This window comes from Rhamphochromis longiceps, linkage group LG7 (genome assembly GCF_057381845.1).
Source record: "Rhamphochromis longiceps isolate RC_006_pf linkage group LG7, R_longiceps_female_GT1.1, whole genome shotgun sequence".
Lineage (NCBI taxonomy): Eukaryota > Metazoa > Chordata > Actinopteri > Cichliformes > Cichlidae > Rhamphochromis > Rhamphochromis longiceps.
The window spans coordinates 28,670,352-28,689,057 of NC_140563.1; the positions used below are offsets into that span (position 1 = coordinate 28,670,352).

General features: G+C 45.4%; 1 protein-coding gene across 4 annotated transcripts; it reads right to left on the reverse strand.

Annotated features, from left to right (window-relative positions):
• Window positions 1–620: 620 nt before the first annotated feature.
• On the reverse strand, window positions 621–17,724 carry LOC146665509 (fibroblast growth factor receptor 1-A-like). Of its 4 annotated transcripts, none has more exons than XM_085413243.1 (17): window positions 17,503–17,724; window positions 13,384–13,512; window positions 11,057–11,158; window positions 10,806–10,978; window positions 10,602–10,725; window positions 10,269–10,459; window positions 9,978–10,122; window positions 9,706–9,896; window positions 8,226–8,371; window positions 7,773–7,894; window positions 7,379–7,489; window positions 7,086–7,276; window positions 5,879–6,001; window positions 5,725–5,795; window positions 2,334–2,471; window positions 1,817–1,922; window positions 622–1,319 (listed from the first exon to the last, which is right to left on the reverse strand). In XM_085413243.1, the coding sequence occupies exons 2-17, from the start codon at window positions 13,478–13,480 to the stop codon at window positions 1,224–1,226; spliced, it is 2,127 nt and encodes a 708-aa protein (XP_085269369.1). In that variant the 5' UTR covers window positions 13,481–13,512; window positions 17,503–17,724; the 3' UTR covers window positions 622–1,223. The 4 variants fall into 4 exon arrangements, with proteins under 4 accessions (XP_085269370.1, XP_085269369.1, XP_085269367.1 ...); XM_085413241.1 differs by having other exon boundaries at window positions 9,694–9,896; window positions 11,057–11,161; XM_085413242.1 differs by having other exon boundaries at window positions 623–1,319; window positions 11,057–11,161.
• Between the last annotated feature and the right edge of the window lie 982 nt (window positions 17,725–18,706).

Here is an 18,706-nt window from a genome sequence, read left to right on the forward strand (position 1 = left end):
TCAACAGAGACCAAGCAGTTTGTGTATTGTAAAAGTGTAAATGTGTAAACCTGTTTATTTGTACTGTAAAGGTTTAACATGGGAGTGTATGGAAACCACTCAGTGCAGCACTGAGTGGTTTCTGCTGGACACCGGAGGAAGTGCAAGAATATTGCAATAGCTGTTTATGAATTACAGATAACTTTAGTCCCACAAAAATAAAATAGACCTGTTGAGATGAGATTTCCTCTTACTTTTTTACCTGCTGATCAGTTATGCTAAGCTAAGCTAAGCTGAGCACAAATGTGAATAACTGAATCTGAAATGTTTCCTGTGCTGCGATCATCACATCTTACCAGCAGAGCTCCCTCTGGAGAGGATTTAGACATTCATGGAAGCCTGGGGGGAAACTGATGGTATTAGCGCAGGAAACAGGAAAGACAGGCTGAAGCAGACAGACAAGCACCTGAAACACCATCAGGTTTCCTCTCTGTGGGAGCAAAACACCATGTTTGTGTGAGCCATGATGAAGACTCTCCTCATCAATGGGGCCTCCACTTCTGAGGCCGTCCTTCTGCGCCACACCATCTCAAACCCAATATCATTCAAATATATATTCAGACAGAACTTTATAAGAAACCATTTATGAACGCGCTTGCAACCGATCCTCTCGTCTGCACCAGGATGATGTGATCAAAGTTATTACAGCTCAAACTAAAGCTGACCTTAGTTATTATGACGAAAAACAAAGACTAGAAAAAAAAATCAATCATCAGAGACATTTTCTAATGTCCGTGCTTCCTTAGACTCATCGTTTCACTTTCTGAGGAAACAAACAGCTGCTCATGAAGTTATTCTAAAGAATAACTCACATTTAATTCACAAAGCATTAAAAACTCTGGTATTTTAATATGTTAATCAGTTATTTTACAGATCCAAGAAAGAAAATCCATAAACGAGGCATTCAGGAGCATCAGGGAGATTTGAGTTTTACACATTTATACATTTATACAGACTCTCGCTCCCACCTTGACCCTTTCATGTCCCGTTTCTCAGATGAGACAAACTTTATGTACAATATTCACACTGAGGACATCTCGTCAGTCCGTGCTGTTTCCTGATCTCAGCTCAGTCCAGCTGTTCTTCACATCAGGCCGCAGCCAAGCAGCTCGTCCCAGGGCCACCATCGCCGTGCAGGAAATGGGAGGAAGATGATTCAGGAAGGAGAATGGCTCCCGGGAGGATTATGTGGAGATGGAGGAGTAAGCTGAGGAGGCGCTGACCGGGGAGTACTGGACCGGAGTGTACTGGATCAGAGGGACGGCCAGGTCCAGGTACTCCTGCAGAGGCAGAATCACACGTTAGAACAGGAAGTGGAAGCTCTGGAGACTTTAGCTCTGTCACATGACACCAAAACTCGCTTCTAACTTTTCTTTGTTCAACGTCACATCAATGCTCTCTCGCCAAGAGACCCACGCCGCTTCAAATAAATGAATACAATCATGACGTTTTTGAAAGTTCAAAGCAAAGCTGCAGTTCCTCTGATGTCCAGCAGAGGCTTCAGCACTGAGGCAGTCACACAGCTCTGCGTTAGCCAACTGCAACTAAGATGAGAGGAAACCAACACAGACTGTGGTATAAATTTCACAGGAGCTCACAGATAACTTTAAATTTACAGAAATAATAAAATATCTGTCTCAGTCTTCCTGATGGTTAGCGAGTGCTCCACCCATCAGTTAAATGTTTAAAGAGGAACGAGAGGGACCAACTGAAGAGAAACAGCTGAAGTGGAGGACATTTGCAGGTTTTACTCCTTAACAAAGAAACGACAAGTCACCTGGTTGGCCATGATGGAGACAGTTCGATCCAAATCCTCGACCAGCTGCTGGAAGGTCGGCCTGCGGGACGGGACGGCATGCCAGCAGTCCCGCATCATCAGATACCTGAGACCATGCAACACACGCTTTACTGCGCAGGTCGGATCAACACATCAAGGAACACAATACCAAATAAAACAAAATATCCTCTTTTGATCACACATGTTTGCAGCTGTGTCTCTGACTTTGTGTTTCCTTATTTACATGAAGTCACGTGCGACTACACAAGCGACCTTCAGATTTGGCAGAAGGTTTGTTAGTTGCAGCTGTCTGGAGATACTTGTTTGACTAGTTTCAAGTGAATTTAGAGCATAAAAGTGGTAAATGTTGGATTTTTAAAGTCGGCTCATCCTCCAGGTCTCATGTTTTCAGATATTGGCATTTAATGAAGCTGTCTCTTCTGCTGAGTTTTCCAGGAATGACCGGCTCCTCTGCTTAAGTGTCAGACTGAAGTGTTTGATGTGATGATATACTCACAGCTCCTGAGGGCACGCCGATGGTTTCTCCATGCGGTGTCCCTCCTTCAGCAGCTTGAAGAGCTCCTCGACAGGGACGCCGGGGTACGGAGACCCCCCGAGGGTGAAGATCTCCCACAGCAGGACCCCGAACGACCAGCTGTGAACACAGAGATAAACGAGCAGCTCTGTAATTTTCTCCCAACTGTCACATGAAAATAACTCATAAAAATCCTCATTTATTAATAATTGAAATATTAAATAGCTATTTCTCTATTCCTCTATATCACCATTTCTATCTCTCTGCTTCAGCTGAAGACAACATCTGAACCATCAAACATGTAAACATTAACCCATGATCTTTAGCACCAACATCTAATTTCACACTCCATAGATCGGAGCTGTCAAACAGCTACTTGCTGCTTTAACATCACCTTCTGCTGGGGTGGAGGTCCACTCCAGGCTGGGATGAGTTTCACGAGTCGGAGGAGAGCAAAGCGGGTGATTGACAGACATTTGTGTCGAGCTTTGAGAGCAAAGTTGCAGATTTACAGCTCGTTCTACGTTCCTGCCCTCACCCGTGAGCACGAGCGTGGGAATGAGCTTCCAGAGGGGCTCCAGGGACGGGAGTTCAGGAGGAGCTCAGAGCAGATTTGCTCCTCCACATAAAAAGGAGGCAGGTTCAGCATCTGAACAGGACGCCTCCTCATGATGAGTTTCTGGTCTAATCGGAGGAGACCCCAGTGCAGACCCAGGACACGCCGGGCTGTAGAGGCGGGCGGACTGACCAAGTATCGACAGTATCGGTGGCAACACAGGTATTGGCATCAGATCAGTACTTAAGTTTGTTCAGTGTTGTACCCATTCATCAGACAACAGGCATGTCTGCAGCCACCTCCCTGCTCTGCTGTGATTAGTCGCCCTGCGGTCACATGAGCAGCACTGAGCAGAGCTGTGCAGGCTGCAGTGCGTGTAGAGCTACTTCACAGCTGTACATGAAAACACTGCAAACACGATGCTGCTGGAAGGAAACCCCTCACACACACCCGGCACAAAGGTCAGAGGTCACAGTACTTCAGACAGACAAAGAATATCCAAGTGGCTCACACAGAGGTGAAAGTGATGTTTCAGTCATGACATCAGTCATGACTGAGAGTTGAGAGTCAGCATCAGCTAATGTTAAAGTGTTTTTGGCCATTATACTATATCTCACAAAAGTGAGTACACCCCTCACATTTTCCTGTTTTATTGTATCTTTTCATAGGAGATATGACACTTTGATACAATGTAAAGTAGTCAGTGTGCAGCTTGTACTACAGTGTCAATTTGCTGTCCCCTCAAAATAACTCAACATACAGCCATTATTGCCTAAACCGCTGGCAACAAAAGTGAGTACAGCCCTAAGTGAAAATGTCTAAATTGTGCTTAATTTGCCATTTTCCCTCCCTGGTGTCATGTGACTTGTTAGAGTTACAAGGTCTCAGGTGCAAATTGGAAGGTGTCTTGAATTTGGTGTTATTGCTCTCACACTCTCTCATACTGGTCACTGGAAGTCTAACATGGCACATCAGGCCAAAGAATTCTCTGAGGATCTGAAAAAAAGGATTGTTATTCTACATAAAGATGGCCTAGGCTATAAGAATATTGACAACATCCTGAAACTGAGCTGCAGCATGGTGGCCAAGACCATATGGCAGTCTAACAGGACAGGTTCCAGTCAAAACAAACCTCTCCATGGTCGAACAAAGAAGTTGAGTGCACGTGCCCTGCGTCATATCCAGAGGTTGTCTTTTAAAAATAGATGTGTGAATGCTGACAGCATTGCTGCAGAGGTTGAAGGCGCGGAGGGTCAGCCTGTCAGTGCTCAGACCATACGGCACACACTGCATCAAATGGCTGTTGTCCCAGAAGGAAGCCTCTTCTAAAGATAATGCACAAGAAGGTTTGCAAACACTTTGCTGAAGACAAGCAGACTAAGAACATGGATTACCTGTGGTCTGATAAGACCAAGATAAACTTATTTGGTTCAGATGGAGTCAGGGATGTGTGGCGGCAACCAGGTGAGGAGTACAAAGACAAGGGTGTCTTACCTACAGTCAAGCATGTTGGTGGGATTGTCATTGTTTGGGGCTGCATGAGTGCTGCTGGCACTGAGGAGCTACAGTTAATTGAGGGAACCATGAATGCCAACATGTAACTTACTAAAGCAGAGCACGATCCCCTCCCTTCAGAAACTGGGCCACAGGAAGGATTCCAACATGACAACAACCACAAACACACCTCCAAAAAGACCAGTGGCTGGCTAAATAAACTGAGGGTAAAGGTACTTGACTGGCCAAGCATGTCTCCAGACTTAAACCCTATTGAGCATCTGTGGGGCATCCTCAAATGGAAGGTGGAAGAGCACAAGGTCTCTAACATCCACCACCTCCATGATGGAGGAGTGGAAGAGGATTCTAGCAGCACCCTGTGAAGCTCTAGTGAACTCCATGACCAACAGAGTTAAGGCAGTGTTGGAAAATAATGATAGTTACACAAAAAATTGACACTTTGGCCCCAGTTTGGACATTTTCACCTAGGGCTGTACTCACTTTTGTTACTAGCGGTTTAGACATTAATGGCTGTGTGTTGAGTTATTTTGAGATTACAGCAAATTTACACCGTTATACAAGCTGCACACTAACTACTTTACATTGTGTCATATCTTTAATGTTGTCCCATGAAAAGATACAATAAAATATTTCAACAAATTTAAGGGGTGTACTCACTTTTGTGAGCTACTGTAGCTGTTACTGTAGCAGCATATTTTCAGCTCACTGAAGTGTGTTAAATCATTTTTTAAATAATTTTATATTATATATATATATATACATATATACATATATACACACACACACACACTCCAAACATGAGCTATGAAACACGTCTGTGCTGGCTGTCCGCTTTGTTTCCAGCCTGCAGCACAGTTAAACTACAGACGCTGAGATAGACACCTCTACATTCAGCTCAGTTTCAAAATAAAAGCCAGAAGGTCTGTTTTACTGTGTTAACTTCTTAGTTTGAAAGTAAAAGTCACAGTGATTTAATGATCTTTTCGCAAACTGATGATGGTTTGTCATAAATCAGTACGCACTGCGCTCCCCGACATCAGCTGCCTCTATAAGTTAAATATATCGGCATCAGTAATATTAGCCCTGTATTTACTTTGTATCACATAGCACTACTGGGGAGGAGGAGGAAGACAGAACGGGGTCTAGGCATCTCTGCTGAGACTGCTTCTCCCTACCAGTGTAAATTATTTTAAAAACACACATGATGTGATGAGCTCAAAAAACAGGAAGCCGTAAAATGCTGTAAAATCACAGGAAGAGGAAGTCTTGGTTCAAATGCTCGGTAGGCTTCAGAGGACTCACACGTCACTCTGGTGTGTGTAGATTCGGTCAAACAAAGCTTCCGGCGCCATCCACTTCACTGGCAACCGACCCTGCGGACACAATCAAACCCAAAGATCAGCACCCTGTCACCTTTGGCTTTCACCCCGCCAAAATAAAAGTCTGTCCAACTTACATTGGTGGTCTTCTTGTAGTAGTCGATGTGGTGGATGTCTCGAGCCAGACCGAAGTCGGCGATCTTCATTACGCTGTCTTCGGTGACTAGAACGTTCCGGGCCGCCAAGTCTCTGTGAATGCACTGAAGCACAGGGGAGGGTCAGCCTTTACATCATGACACCGAGAATTCAACCGACAACCCAATGCACTCACAACACAGCTACCCCCCTCCCCCTTTTATTCTTAAAGAATAAAGGCTGGAGACTGTTACGGATTCAAATATTGCGGATGGATACAAGAGGAAAACCAAAATAACAACACTGGTCCGGCCGGGTTGAGTCAAACGATGATTTAATGATCACACGTGTGGGAGATGGACACCGTACGCAGACAGCATCAGATCTCAAAATGGTGGAGCATTGATCAAACTCTTATAGCCTCTAGTGGCCCCCACCTAATCATAAAAGCCTAAACATTCACATTCTTTCTCTCACACAGCGCCTAAGCTACGACCTTGGCTCCCTGTTTATCTGCTCCTGCTGAGATGGGGCAGAAAACTCCAGTATGTTCTGTTCTCTTCTAATCAGACAAATAAGGCGATGACTTTCTGCGAACAGTATTTCTTATAACTCAGCAGTATAATGCATCATAAACAATATCATTCATTCACAATAAATCAGCAGTCTAATGTAATGCAAATCAGTTTAACAAATGTAATAGTTACCACCTTCTTCTAATTCAGGAGAATAATGCAAACTAAAACTACATAATAATTCACAATCTTTAATTAGGGGTCTAACATGGCATAAAATAATATTATAATCCCACAAGACCCCTTCTGTTCATCCAGCTCCATATTTTTAGTAAGTTTGCACCAAGACCCAGCACAAGACAAAAAAATGATGATCAGTTATAATTGTAGGGTCTTTATCTCACAATATAAAACACCTGGAGGCACCTGTTACTGTGCTTGGTGCTACTTAAATGAAATGGAATTAAACTGAAGCACGATTCTTCTGAGCAGCAGAGTCCAGGCATAAAAGTATGGAGATGGGTGTACCTAATAAAGTGGCTATGAGTATATTTCTGCACTGCGTGTGTCAGATTTCTCGTCAGACGCTCTGTGTTTACTGGCAAAAGAAAACCGATGCCCACAGAGTTCACAAGATCGTTCAAGCATGAAAAGGAGCAGAGTCTGCGCCCTGATGATGTAAAGTCTCTCTGACCTTCTTTGATGCGAGGTATGCCATCCCTCGGGCCACCTGGTACGCTGCCGACACCAGCTCCCTGACCTCCAGGCTGCCCAGTGACGCCTGCCTGGAGCTGCTCCAGTATTCCACCCCGACCGGCCGGCGAGCTCGCAGATACTCCCTCAGATTACCCTGCGCAGCGTACTCCACCACCACATAGAGAGGACCTGCTCCGGGTCATGGCGAACCCCAGGAGAATGAAAGAAACGCATTAATAGCAAATACTCACACGGCAGGAATTTAAAGACCTCAGACGTGGCGGTGCTCACCGTCCTGCGTGCAGGCGCCCACCAGGTTAATGATGTTCTTGTGTTTGCCGATCATCTTCATCATTTCCATTTCAGAGATGAGGTCAGACAGATCCTTCTCCGTGGCATCGGCTGCACGTAGCAACAACACGTAATCTTTCAGCGACAACCTCAATGTCATGCCCCCTGCAGCTCACACTTGCACAAGTTTCCACATTTATATTTGGAGCTCTGCTGAGACTTCACTGAGCACCACCACAGTCAGAACTTTACTTCCTTATAAAGTAATTTGCATTTATTTTATTAGGGGCACACACACAAGCTGGAATGGAGAAGCTAGGGTGGAGGTGGGTTGCAAAGAGGCAGCTGCAGGGGGCATCTTTCACCCTAAACTGCTGCCTGCAAGTTCTCTCACCTTTGAGCATCTTCACGGCGACTTTGGTGACCCGTGTCGGTTTGTTTTTGTCGATCCCGATGGCCTCGGCCAGAACCACCTGACCGAAGCAGCCTTCGCCCAGAGGCTTCCCCAGAGTCAGCCTGAGGACGACAAACAAACGGTCAGCAGATACAGGAGCACGCTGATCTCACGCTCACTTTCATTATATTTAAACCTTAAGAACAGACCGAGAAGACGAGGCTGACGTAATTTCAGAAACATGCTGTGCAGCTGACAGTGAGCTCTCCAACTCAGTCTGTAAGCTGGTTGTTTGGTCGTGTTAGTGATAGGTCAAAGGTCACAGAGACAGGCAGGTTACATTAGAATGTAACAGATGAAGAAATAACAGTGCAGTCTTTTCCCTGATGTCAATTGCTGCAGCAATCTCAGGTGCAGATTGGGAGGGGCGAGGGGCAGAAAAGGTGTGGTTACCGGTCACGAGGCAGCTCCCACGCAGGGTCGTAGGGAAGTTCGTACTGGGACGCGCCCACCAGGACGGTGGTGGCCGCGCTGGAGAGACGAGACTGACGCATCAAACACATCCCCGATTGCAGTGAGGACGACGACTCGACTGACACCTGTGGACGCAGAATTCAATTCTATTTTATTTATACAGCACCAAATCACAACAACAGTAACCTCAAGGTGCTTTATGTTGTAAAGTAAAGACTTTACAATAATACAAAGGAAACAAAAAAATAACCCTATGACCCCTGTGAGCAAGCGCTTGGCAACAATGGGAAGGAAAAACTTCCTTTTAACAGGAAGAAACCTCCAACAGAACCAGGTTAAGGGAGGGGCAGACAGTTGGGGAGGAAGATGGGACAAAGACATGCTGTAGAAGAGAGCCAAAGATGAATGATAACTAATGATTCAATGCAGAGAGGTACAAACACATGTGAGTAAAGAAACACTCAGTGCATCATGGGAATCCCCCAGCAGCCTACACCTATTGCAGCATAACTAAGGGAGGATTCACGGTCACGTGATCCAGCCCTAACTATATTCTTTATTAAAAAGGAAAGTTTGAAGCAGTGCTGTCAGCGTTAATCTCGTTAGAATGATGCTAACGCCATAACCGCATTAATGCAGCAAATCTCCGTTAGCGAGTTAGCGCGGATCGCCCCATGCATGGGGCTGCATCATGGTGCAGCCATGGGCTAACAGAGATTTGCTGCGTTAATGCAGTTATGGCGTTAGCATCATTCTAACGAGATTAACGGTGACAGCGTGAGGAGCAGGATTTTGAATTCTGGATTTAACAGGGAGCCAATGAAGAGAAGAAAATATAGGAGAAATCTGCTCTCTCTTTCTAGTTCCTGTCTGTACTCTTGCTGCAGCATTTGGGATCAACTGAAGTCTTTTCAGGGAGTTTTTAGGACATCCTGATAATAATGAATTACAGTTTTTATTTGCCAAGGTAATGCCATCCAGAGTAAGAATGGAAGGGAGTCTAAAAGACACATTGATGGTTTCGAGGTAGTAATTACTGAAGTTAACTCAGAAAGATCAACTGGAGAACAATACTAAACAAATATCAATTGTAGTGAAAATAGCTGTAGATAACGTGAAATGTGAAATGATTCTGAGTAATTTTATCTATAATAGTTAAAATTTTATTTGTGAAGAAGTTCATCAAGTCATTACTAGTTAACTTACTCAAGGGATGGTTGGCTCAACAGAGCTCTGACTTTTTTGTCAGCCTGGCTACAGTGCTGAAGAGAAACCTGGGGTTGTTCTTATTTTCTTCAATCAATGAAATAGTAAAATGTTCTGGCTTTGCAGAGCAGCAAACTATTTCTCCAGGCTAAATGATGATCTTCTAAATTTGTGATACGCAATTTCCTCTCCAGCGCGTTTGAGAGCACATCTTAAAAAGGAGAGAGCGAGGGCGCCTCACCTGTCTCCTCACCTGTCTCTTCAGAGGCATGCTCTTGGCTAATTTCTGCACGACCAGCTGGTTGCTGAAGTCACTTTTCTTCGGCACACAGCAGAGCCTGCAGATGACTGCTGTGGCGGTGAGGACGACGATGATGAAAAACCCAAGGCAGTAGATGAAGATCTCCAGGTACGCCTGCGAGGTCAGTGGGGAGGGCGGAGGGTCTGAGGAGAGATCACATCGGGAACATTAACAGAGATTTGAGCTCGTTTCTGTGCGTGGCAAACCTGCGAACCTTCACATACCATCGACCACAGTGAGCCACGCAGAGTGGTGCGACACCCCAATGGAGTTGGCGGCCAGGCAGGTGTACTCTCCAGAGTCTTCCAGAGTTACACTCCTCAGATTCAGCACCTCCATCTCTCTGTCTGTGGTGTTCATATTAGCAGTCTAAGAGAGACAAAGGGAGCGGCGCTCCTGGGATTATTCATGTTGATGTAAAGCGCTGCTATCCAGGCAGCACACAGGTATCCCCTGAGGTGTGATCGGGGAATAAAGGGAACAAGTTTGACTACATTTATATCAGCTTTCCATACTTTGAGAACACGAGCGTAGGGCAGTCCGTCCGGTCCCACTTTGCTGCCGTTGATGACGATGTGTTTGAGCCACTGGATGTGAGGCTGTGGGTCGCTGAAGACGCGGCACACAAAATCCACGTTGCTGCCAACCACTGCCGTCTGGTTGGCCGGCAGCCCGGCCTGCAGGATGGGCCTGTGAGGAGAGCGCTCTGAAACAGGTAGGATGGAGATAAAGAGAGAGGTAAAATAAGAGGACAAGAATGATGATTTGCTGTGTTTTTGTTCAGTTTGGAGGAATATGGGGTTTCACAGAGCTTCAGCTGTGCCTGAAATGTTCACCATCACTCTTACCGACTACATCCAGCTGGTAAGTGTGTCGCAGGCTTCCATATTCGTTCTCCACCACACAGGTGTAGTTCCCTTTATCAGAAGGAACCACTGACTCCATAATTAGACTCCACATGTGGTCTCTGATCTGAAGGACAGAACACAGGTAAACCAAAGGGATGAAAAGGAAAACTAACTCTGAAGCTTCCTCTGATGTCACAAACTCACCTTGTAGCCTCCGATTCGTTGGTCCTTCCTCAGCTCGTTCCCGTTCTTGTACCAGCGCAGGGAGGGAAGCGGATTTCCCATTGCTTGGCATCGAAACTTCACCGTTGTGCTTGCAGGAACGGCGTGAAGCAGCTTCTCCATCTTGTCTGGCATCACCCACTGCGGCTCCAGCGCTAATGAGGAGACACAGCCACGTAAGGATCGTGATTACAAACACCTGTCTGAGAGAGAGAGAGCAGTTTGAAGCTTACGCTGCTGCAGCTTCTCGCTGCTCGTCGACAGCTCGTCGGACAGCTTGTTTTCCTCTGACGAAGATTCGTCATCTTCTTCGTCTTCGGAGGATTTCACTGCGTCTGCTTTAAAATAAAAGGCAGCTTGTTTAAAACATGCAGCTTTTACAGTTCTGCATTAACCTCAATGACCACACATGATGTGTATCACAGGAAGATGACTGAGAGCATCTCAGAGGACATCAGACGCTCTGATTCCACATTCAGAAGAATAAACTAACATCCGCCCTTTTTAGACATGAATCGGAATCAAAACACTTTAGTAATCCCAGAAGCAGTGATGTCACAACGCTCCAAGACAGAACAGAAACTATATACTATATAAAAGCATTCTAATTTTAAATATCCCAGTATGTTACACAAATCAAATATATGGTTGACACTGAGGTGCCCCTCTTGATGCTTTGATTCTGTGGAAAAGCTCATACCAGAAGAAGTGTAATGAAGTGTAATGCCAAAATGAATCAGTGAGATTTTATGGGAAACATAAGCTTGTGAAATGGGCACATTTAACATGTGGCTGAAATAAACTGCTAACTGTAAACAGGGCAACAGCTTTAGAAGACTTTCGTTCCAGATCAGGAGGTCAGTTTTCAACAAGACAAACCTACAGCAGCTGGTTTCAGACAGAGGACCGAGGCCCAGGGTCAGATAAAGAGGGATTATTATGAACTGTGAATCATGCAGAGCAGCTCTGGGAGAGTCTGAGAATGAAACCTGGAGCAGGAAGTGAGCAGAACAGTTTCAGCTTAAACACTTCAAAGAAATATCCTCAGCTGTTTCATATTCTCTGACCAGCGGTCACAAACAGAAAACCAAACCAGCATCAGGAGCCTGGAAGGCCTTCTGCTGTAGACTGATGGTGTAAGAGGCTCTGTGGCTCTGAAAGTACAGCTCCTGGTAAAGACATCAGAGAAGAACAGTGAGACAGGGCCGGGCTCGAGGGACGCTGTTTACGAGAAACCAGCTCAGGATCATTTTCTGTTACTGCGTCTGCCACAAGGAGGCGTGGCTTCAACCTGAGCCGAGCAAAACAAGAAACTACAGATTCAAACACTCAGCTGGAGTCCAGATGGTTGGACCGGCACATACCCACCCACATACACACAAACACACACACACCCACACACCACCCGAGGCAAGTGTGTTTGTTGTGTTTGTGCTGCACAGCGCTTCATGTGTTCTCACAGGGCCAGTCTGAGCGCTGTCCTCGCTCTCACCAGGAAAAAATCACTCTAAACGTTTTCAGATGCCTTGCAGCCACAAACAACCAAACCTTGAAAAGTCACTTTCCTTTTACAGAACTTCTCTCATTGGAAACTTTTAGGAGCTTTTATATAACATGGAGACAGAAACACCGCGACCACAGTCAAGATCAGATGTGAACGAGCCTCAAACAAAGGAGGGCGAGGCCCAAACAAGCGCTGCAGCACTTAAAAAGAGGCTAACGTACCGGCGCTGCCAGGAACCCGATTTATCATCAGAGCGCCACGCTGAGCACCAGGCTTTAACCATGAACTGTGGTTATTCAGATAACCACAGCCCTCTGCTTCAGGCTAAAAATAGTAATAAAAGCCAGTGACAGTGACATTAAAAAAAGCCAATTAAAAGAAACAAGTTATTGTGTCTCAGATTCTCTGTTAAGGAATATTTGTGAGTTTATAGCGTTTTGTTTTCATTTCAGTTTTTCAGAAAAGTGTTTATGTGTTTATCATAACTCCCACATTTAACAGCGTCTGAAGCTGCAGCCACGCTGAAGACACCCCGCTTTACTTCACTGCAGAAATTCACCTGCACATGCTTCAGTTTGGTTTCATAAATTAATAAAATGCATAAATTAAATATCCTGCTTCAGAGTCTCCAAGAAGAGAGATGCACTTCTCTGACAAATCTTCAACTGAATTTTAGTTAGTTTAGTAATATCTTCCTTAAACACCAGGGTCTTACAGCAGGGCTGTCACAGCTCAGAGCTCAGCCTCAGTGTTTACATGTATGAATGGCTCTAACTGCTTCAAGCCTCCATCAGGAGGCTACATCGTCTCGTTCCATGCTGGGATCCTGGATCCAGTTAAACTGAAATGCTAAAGCCAGCTGTCTGACTGTGAGGATTTGCTGCTGCTCGCTGGTGTCAGTTATACTGACGTGTCTGAGTTTGGGACATTAAACACGGCTTTAATTCTAGTTTAAATGAAGCAAACTCAGGTTAAACTGTAGGAGGTGTCTGAAAAGTGACTTTAGATACGTCTTTCAGTCATGGTGTCCACCCTCAGACCTCAGATGCTCCTCACCTGTGCGCGTGTCCTCTGTGGCTGGCCTGGACTGAGCCGGAGGGTCGTGAACCAGCAGAACTAGCAGAACCAGCAGGAGGTAGTGAGGGCAGGACATCGTGTCCAACACAGCGACGTGCTCCGAACACACTGCAGCGACAACAGACACACAATGTCAGACTTCCTGCTTTCTCTGAGAGTCAGACTAGTGCAGGTCACCGAGGATGGAAATCTGCCTGCTTCAGATATCTGTCAGTTTGAAGTTAAAAGGATACGTACTGTATGATGTGAATGATTGGTGAGCAGAAGAATCCGAAATGTGCAAAATGCTGCCACAGGGAGGGTTTGTTCCAGTTTTAAAAGTTTTTTTCTACCTTATAAAAGTTTAAAAATACAGAAAACAGTGCATCAACTTAAACTTAATACACTTTTTATCATTAATATCATTTAGTTTGTTTAAATGTACGATCGTAAAATGAAAACAGGAAGTCAATAAAACAAACGTGCTGTGATGAAACGTGAAAAGAAGATGAGTGAAGCTCACTCACATGCACTACAGCATCATTCATGTTTTGGCTACGGCTGCTGATGACCTTTGACCCCTCCGAGGTGACTCACACAGCACAAACTGCATACAATGATTGTGGTCATGAATAAACTTTCTAAAGCTCCAACCTCAACGCTCCGCAACATTTAGGAACTTTGTTTAAATTCCGGGTCTGTGCCAGGAAACCAACCAATTGAAATTAACTTCACCAATTTTGGAGTCTGATATCAGCCAGAGCTTTTGATGGATACCAGAAGAGTTTGGTTGATGTGCAGCTGCTAAGAGATATTTAACCAAATATCAATGAGTGTGAATAGACACACTGCCAAAAGCGCGCGCGCACACGCGCACACACACACGCGCACACACACACACACACACACACACACACACACACACACACACACACACACACACACACACACACACCTTGAGTGACATCCACCTGTCCATAGGGTTTAATATAACAGCTGAAGGGTTTCCACAGGTTTAGGAGTGTTTATGGGAATTTCTGACCATTCTTCCAAAGGCACATTGTGAGGTCAGACACTGATGTTGGAAGAGAATGCTTGGCTCTCAGTGTCTACTCTAATTTATTCCAAAGGTGTTCTGTTGGGTTGAGGTCAGAACTCAAGTTCTTCCACACCGAACTCGCTCATCCATGTCTTTATGGCTTTTGCACTGATGTGCAATCATACTGAAACAGGAAGCTCCATCCCCAAACTATTCCCTGTGCCAAACAGTTTGGAGGTCTGTAGCGACTAACTCGACAGAAAGTTCCTCTGTGCACTTTGATCCTCAGTGGCCAATCACTCAGTGGCTGAGCTGCTGCCGTTCCTAATCACTTCCCCTCTGTTATAATCCCACTAACAGCTGACTGGAATATTTAGTAGAGGAAACGTCACGCTAGACTTGTTGCAAAGGTAACATCCTATCACAGTACCACGGTGGAGTTCACTGAGCTCCTGAGAGTGACCCATTCCTCCACAGATCTTTGTAGAAACAGTCTGCATGCCTAGGTGTTTGATTTTGTACACCTATGGGCATGGAAGTGATGGAACACCAATGATCTGGATGGGTGACTGAACACTCTTGGCAATATAGCGTATGTACCTGTGTGGATCAGAGAAAACCCAAACTTTTTCTTTAAAGTCGTTAAAGATGCATGCTGCACAGCTATTCCATTGGAAAAAGAACAGTTCAAAGGATGACCCTGACATTCATGCCTGAGGTGAGTAGACGAGACTGAAGGAGCTGAAGCAGCAGGAATGAACAGCTCCTCCTGACTGACCAAGACAAGCAGCATCTGACAGGACGCCTCCAGGCTCATTTGTTTCAGCCCCAACCAACCGGGATGAGACCCCCGTGTGAAGACACCATTCATACAACACACATACACACTCACACCAGCATTGTTGCACTGGGAGTCAAACAGTGAAGCATCCTGTCACTGAGGTCTTCGTGGCCCATCCTCTCTGAGTTTCAGAGCTGAGATGTGGTCCTGTGTGAGCCTCAGCTCCATCCAAAGTATCGCTGAACTCTGATTATTGTTGATTTTTATTGATTATTGTTGATTGTCTGTAATATCTGTGGTGCAGCTCTCTTCAGTTTTGGTGCTTTCTTTATTGTCTTTAACTAAAAAAGCTTTAAACATGAAAACTGGATCCAGATAAATCTCTACGACTTCCTCTCCTCATTTCTGAGCCCGGATGATGACTTTTTCCTCAACCCAAGTGTGAACTCGGGTGTGATGGGTCAGCTCAGTCGAGGCAGTGCTGATGGATGATGAGGGTGGTTTCTTAAACCAGCCTGATGCTTTCATTAGGAGTCATTTTGGAAGCTGCCTCCACGTCACTAACATCAGTCAGAGCAGACCCTCTGAATGAAACCTTACCTGCACTAGACTGTGTACACCGTCTATCTGACACATCCACTCCCAAAACAGCTTCACCCTAACACCACCCTGATCTACAGCTTCAGCTCAAACACCACCCTAACCCTCTCCACTCCATCCTTACAGTCTGAACATCACATATTCTTATTTATGAGTGTTTACAGAAGGAACCGACTCACAAACACCTACACCACCTGCATCACCATCCACACCATCACAGACTCACAGACAGAATGATCATTTTAATGTGGTCAGAGGTAAATAACCTTAAAGCTTGAATCAGTGCCTGAGCTCGTGGTTACTCATGATTATTAGGGTTAGTCTAGTTCAGAAATATTCTTCATGCTATAATAAAAATATGGCGTGTGTGTCTAGAAACTTCCAGCTGCTCACATGAGAGGAAGCTGCGGTTCTCCTGCAGGGATCTGAGGATGGAAGGAACGATTTGGAGCTTTCAGCTACTGGCATGATGCAGAACCACCCTGTGTAGCTCCTGTCCTGTGCAATGAATCCAGTTTTAACTTGAAAAACTATTTTGGCTTCCTGCAATGACTGAGCATGACTAAGGCGTCTCCCTGGTGTCATGGTAACGCTATGACCTCAGAGAAACCCACCCGAGTGTCAATCTGACCCTGGCCAAAGCGAGGCTGACGCACCGGCACTGCCAGGAACCCGATTTATCATCACTGAGCCACGCTGAGCACCAGGCTTTTACCAATCTGGGATTTCTGAGACTAATCTGGTTGGTGGAGAGCGAGCAAACAGCCAGTCACAAAGCAGTGCGCTTCAGTCTCTGACACAAACGCCAAAACATGCTTCACACCCCATCAGACACCTGAAGTCACGCCTACTGCTCGCAAATTTCAAGATTAAAGCGGAGTGATGATGATGATGGTAGTGATGAGATCACTGTGAACCTGTTTACAGACACAAACAGGAACAGGAAACTGTAACAAGCTCCAACTACACCTTCACAGGCTCAGGTGTTCTGTTCTGACCTCACTGGTGATGATGACGGTGATGATGATGATTGTGTGTGTGCTGGCAAAGAGGAGGACACACACAGCCTGCAGCTGTCACTGACCCACTAACACAGACAAAATATTAGGAACACCTGTGCCTAATAAGCTTTTGGTCCTCACACTGCAGCAAAGCCCAACCTGTGAGGGTCCCTGTGGTATCTAACACAGGACGCTAGCAGCAGATACTCAAATACTTCGAGTCCTGTGTACTGTGAGTCAGAGTACTGCAATTCAGACCTCTCCCAGTTCAGCATCAGTCTCTGCTCCGCTCTCAGCACAAGAAAAAGTGTGTGACTTCTGCTTTACACTGATCTACTCCACCCACACAAACCAACACCATCACAACTCTGGTGCCAGCCTCCTGATTTCAAACTAATCATTTTACATTAAACTGTTCATTTTTCTTCATGTAATAAAGCCTGACACACACACACACACACACACACACACACACACACACACACACACACACACACACACACACACACAGTAAACCCCTGGTCGGAGCATCTGGTCCGGTGTGCGTGTCAGAGAGAGAGAGTACACCTGTACCTGTGAGCAGGTGAAGCTGTGAAGCTTCAGAGCCCTGCGAGTACAAACATATCTGAGCTGACCTCAGAATAGTGAGCCCCCTCCCTCCTCAGAGCAGTAGTACCTCTGTTTTTCGCAGTACTTACAGACACACAGATCCCGGTAGACCTCAGATCAGAGTACCTGTGGAGCTCCACGGTCTGCGGAGTTAGTTAGTACCGGGACTGGGCACCAACAGCAGCCTGCCCGCTATTCCGTCTGCGGCTCTAGTTCACGTTAAAGCCCCGGCGGAGTGATCCAAACTCCTCTTGCTCTTCGCTCTAGAGCCGCGCGTGCAGAGCACAGTCCCTCACGGTGTTTGTCGGCGCACGGTCAGCGGGAAGGCCCGCCCACAGGGGGCGTTTCTTACCCTCCTCCCCAGCGCACCGTGGAGGGCTGGTTTTAACGGTGCTGTGGGGACGCGTGTGGGGACAGAAAGGTCCCCACACTTGTAACTTCCAGCATGGGACATCGGGCTATTGGGTGTGTTTATAGCTAGGTTTAAGTTTGGTTTAAACATAGCCAGACTAATCTTCTAAGTGGCCCGGGTCAAACACTTGGCTCCCTCTTAGACACACAGAAAGAAAACAAAACCTTTACGTCATTGGATTAAGAAACTTCATCCGAAAGACTGATACGTCAGTGTTGTTGTGGTTGGGCGGTACAGTTTTACATGACCATTTACAGTTTCTGGAAATTCTGCAAAGTTTTGTGGCTTCAGTTTTGACTTCAGTGTGGAGACATGTTTTTACGAAAGTGTCAGATCTTCATCATCATCATCACCATCATCATTATCTTTATTTATAAAGCACTTTAAAAATAACCACAGATGACACAAAATGCTGTACATTAGAACTAAATAATCACAATTATAAGATATAAATAAAAGCCAATTAAAAAAAAATTCATTAGTTAATAAATTATTTAATTAAAAGATAAACTAGTCTCACTGCAGTCAAAAGCCAAGGAATAAAAATGGGTTTTAAGTAGTGCTGACAGCACTAGTTTTAAGATGTGTTCTAAAAGAGGGCTCTCTATTGTGCAAGGGCAAGTTATTCCATAAGTTAGGAGATCTGTCTCACAGCATTAAACTGTTATTTATGAAGTGAGTGTTAAAAAACAAGTACAGTTTAAATCCATGTTTATGTCATGTTACCTCTTTGGATCACTTTCCTGTGATCATAATCAGCTGTTTAGTCTTGCCTCAGTTACATCACCATAAGCTCTCACACAGCCAAGCTTCAGTCACTTCAGAGCCCTTCACACTGATTTAAATTCTCTCCTGGAAGCCTAAATTACCTTAAAGTTGAC

Bases quoted from the DNA above. Each gene is read 5' to 3' on its own strand.
- LOC146665509 (XM_085413244.1), bottom strand. From the start codon at position 13,480: ATGTCCTGCCCTCACTACCTCCTGCTGGTTCTGCTAGTTCTGCTGGTT. The intron at 6,002-7,085 runs GTCAGAGAGACT...CCTGTGCTTCAG, and splicing joins CATACCTCGCATCAAAGAAG to TGCATTCACAGAGACTTGGC. The intron at 2,472-5,724 runs GTGAGTCCTCTG...CTGTGTTCACAG, and splicing joins TACACACACCAGAGTGACGT to CTGGTCGTTCGGGGTCCTGC.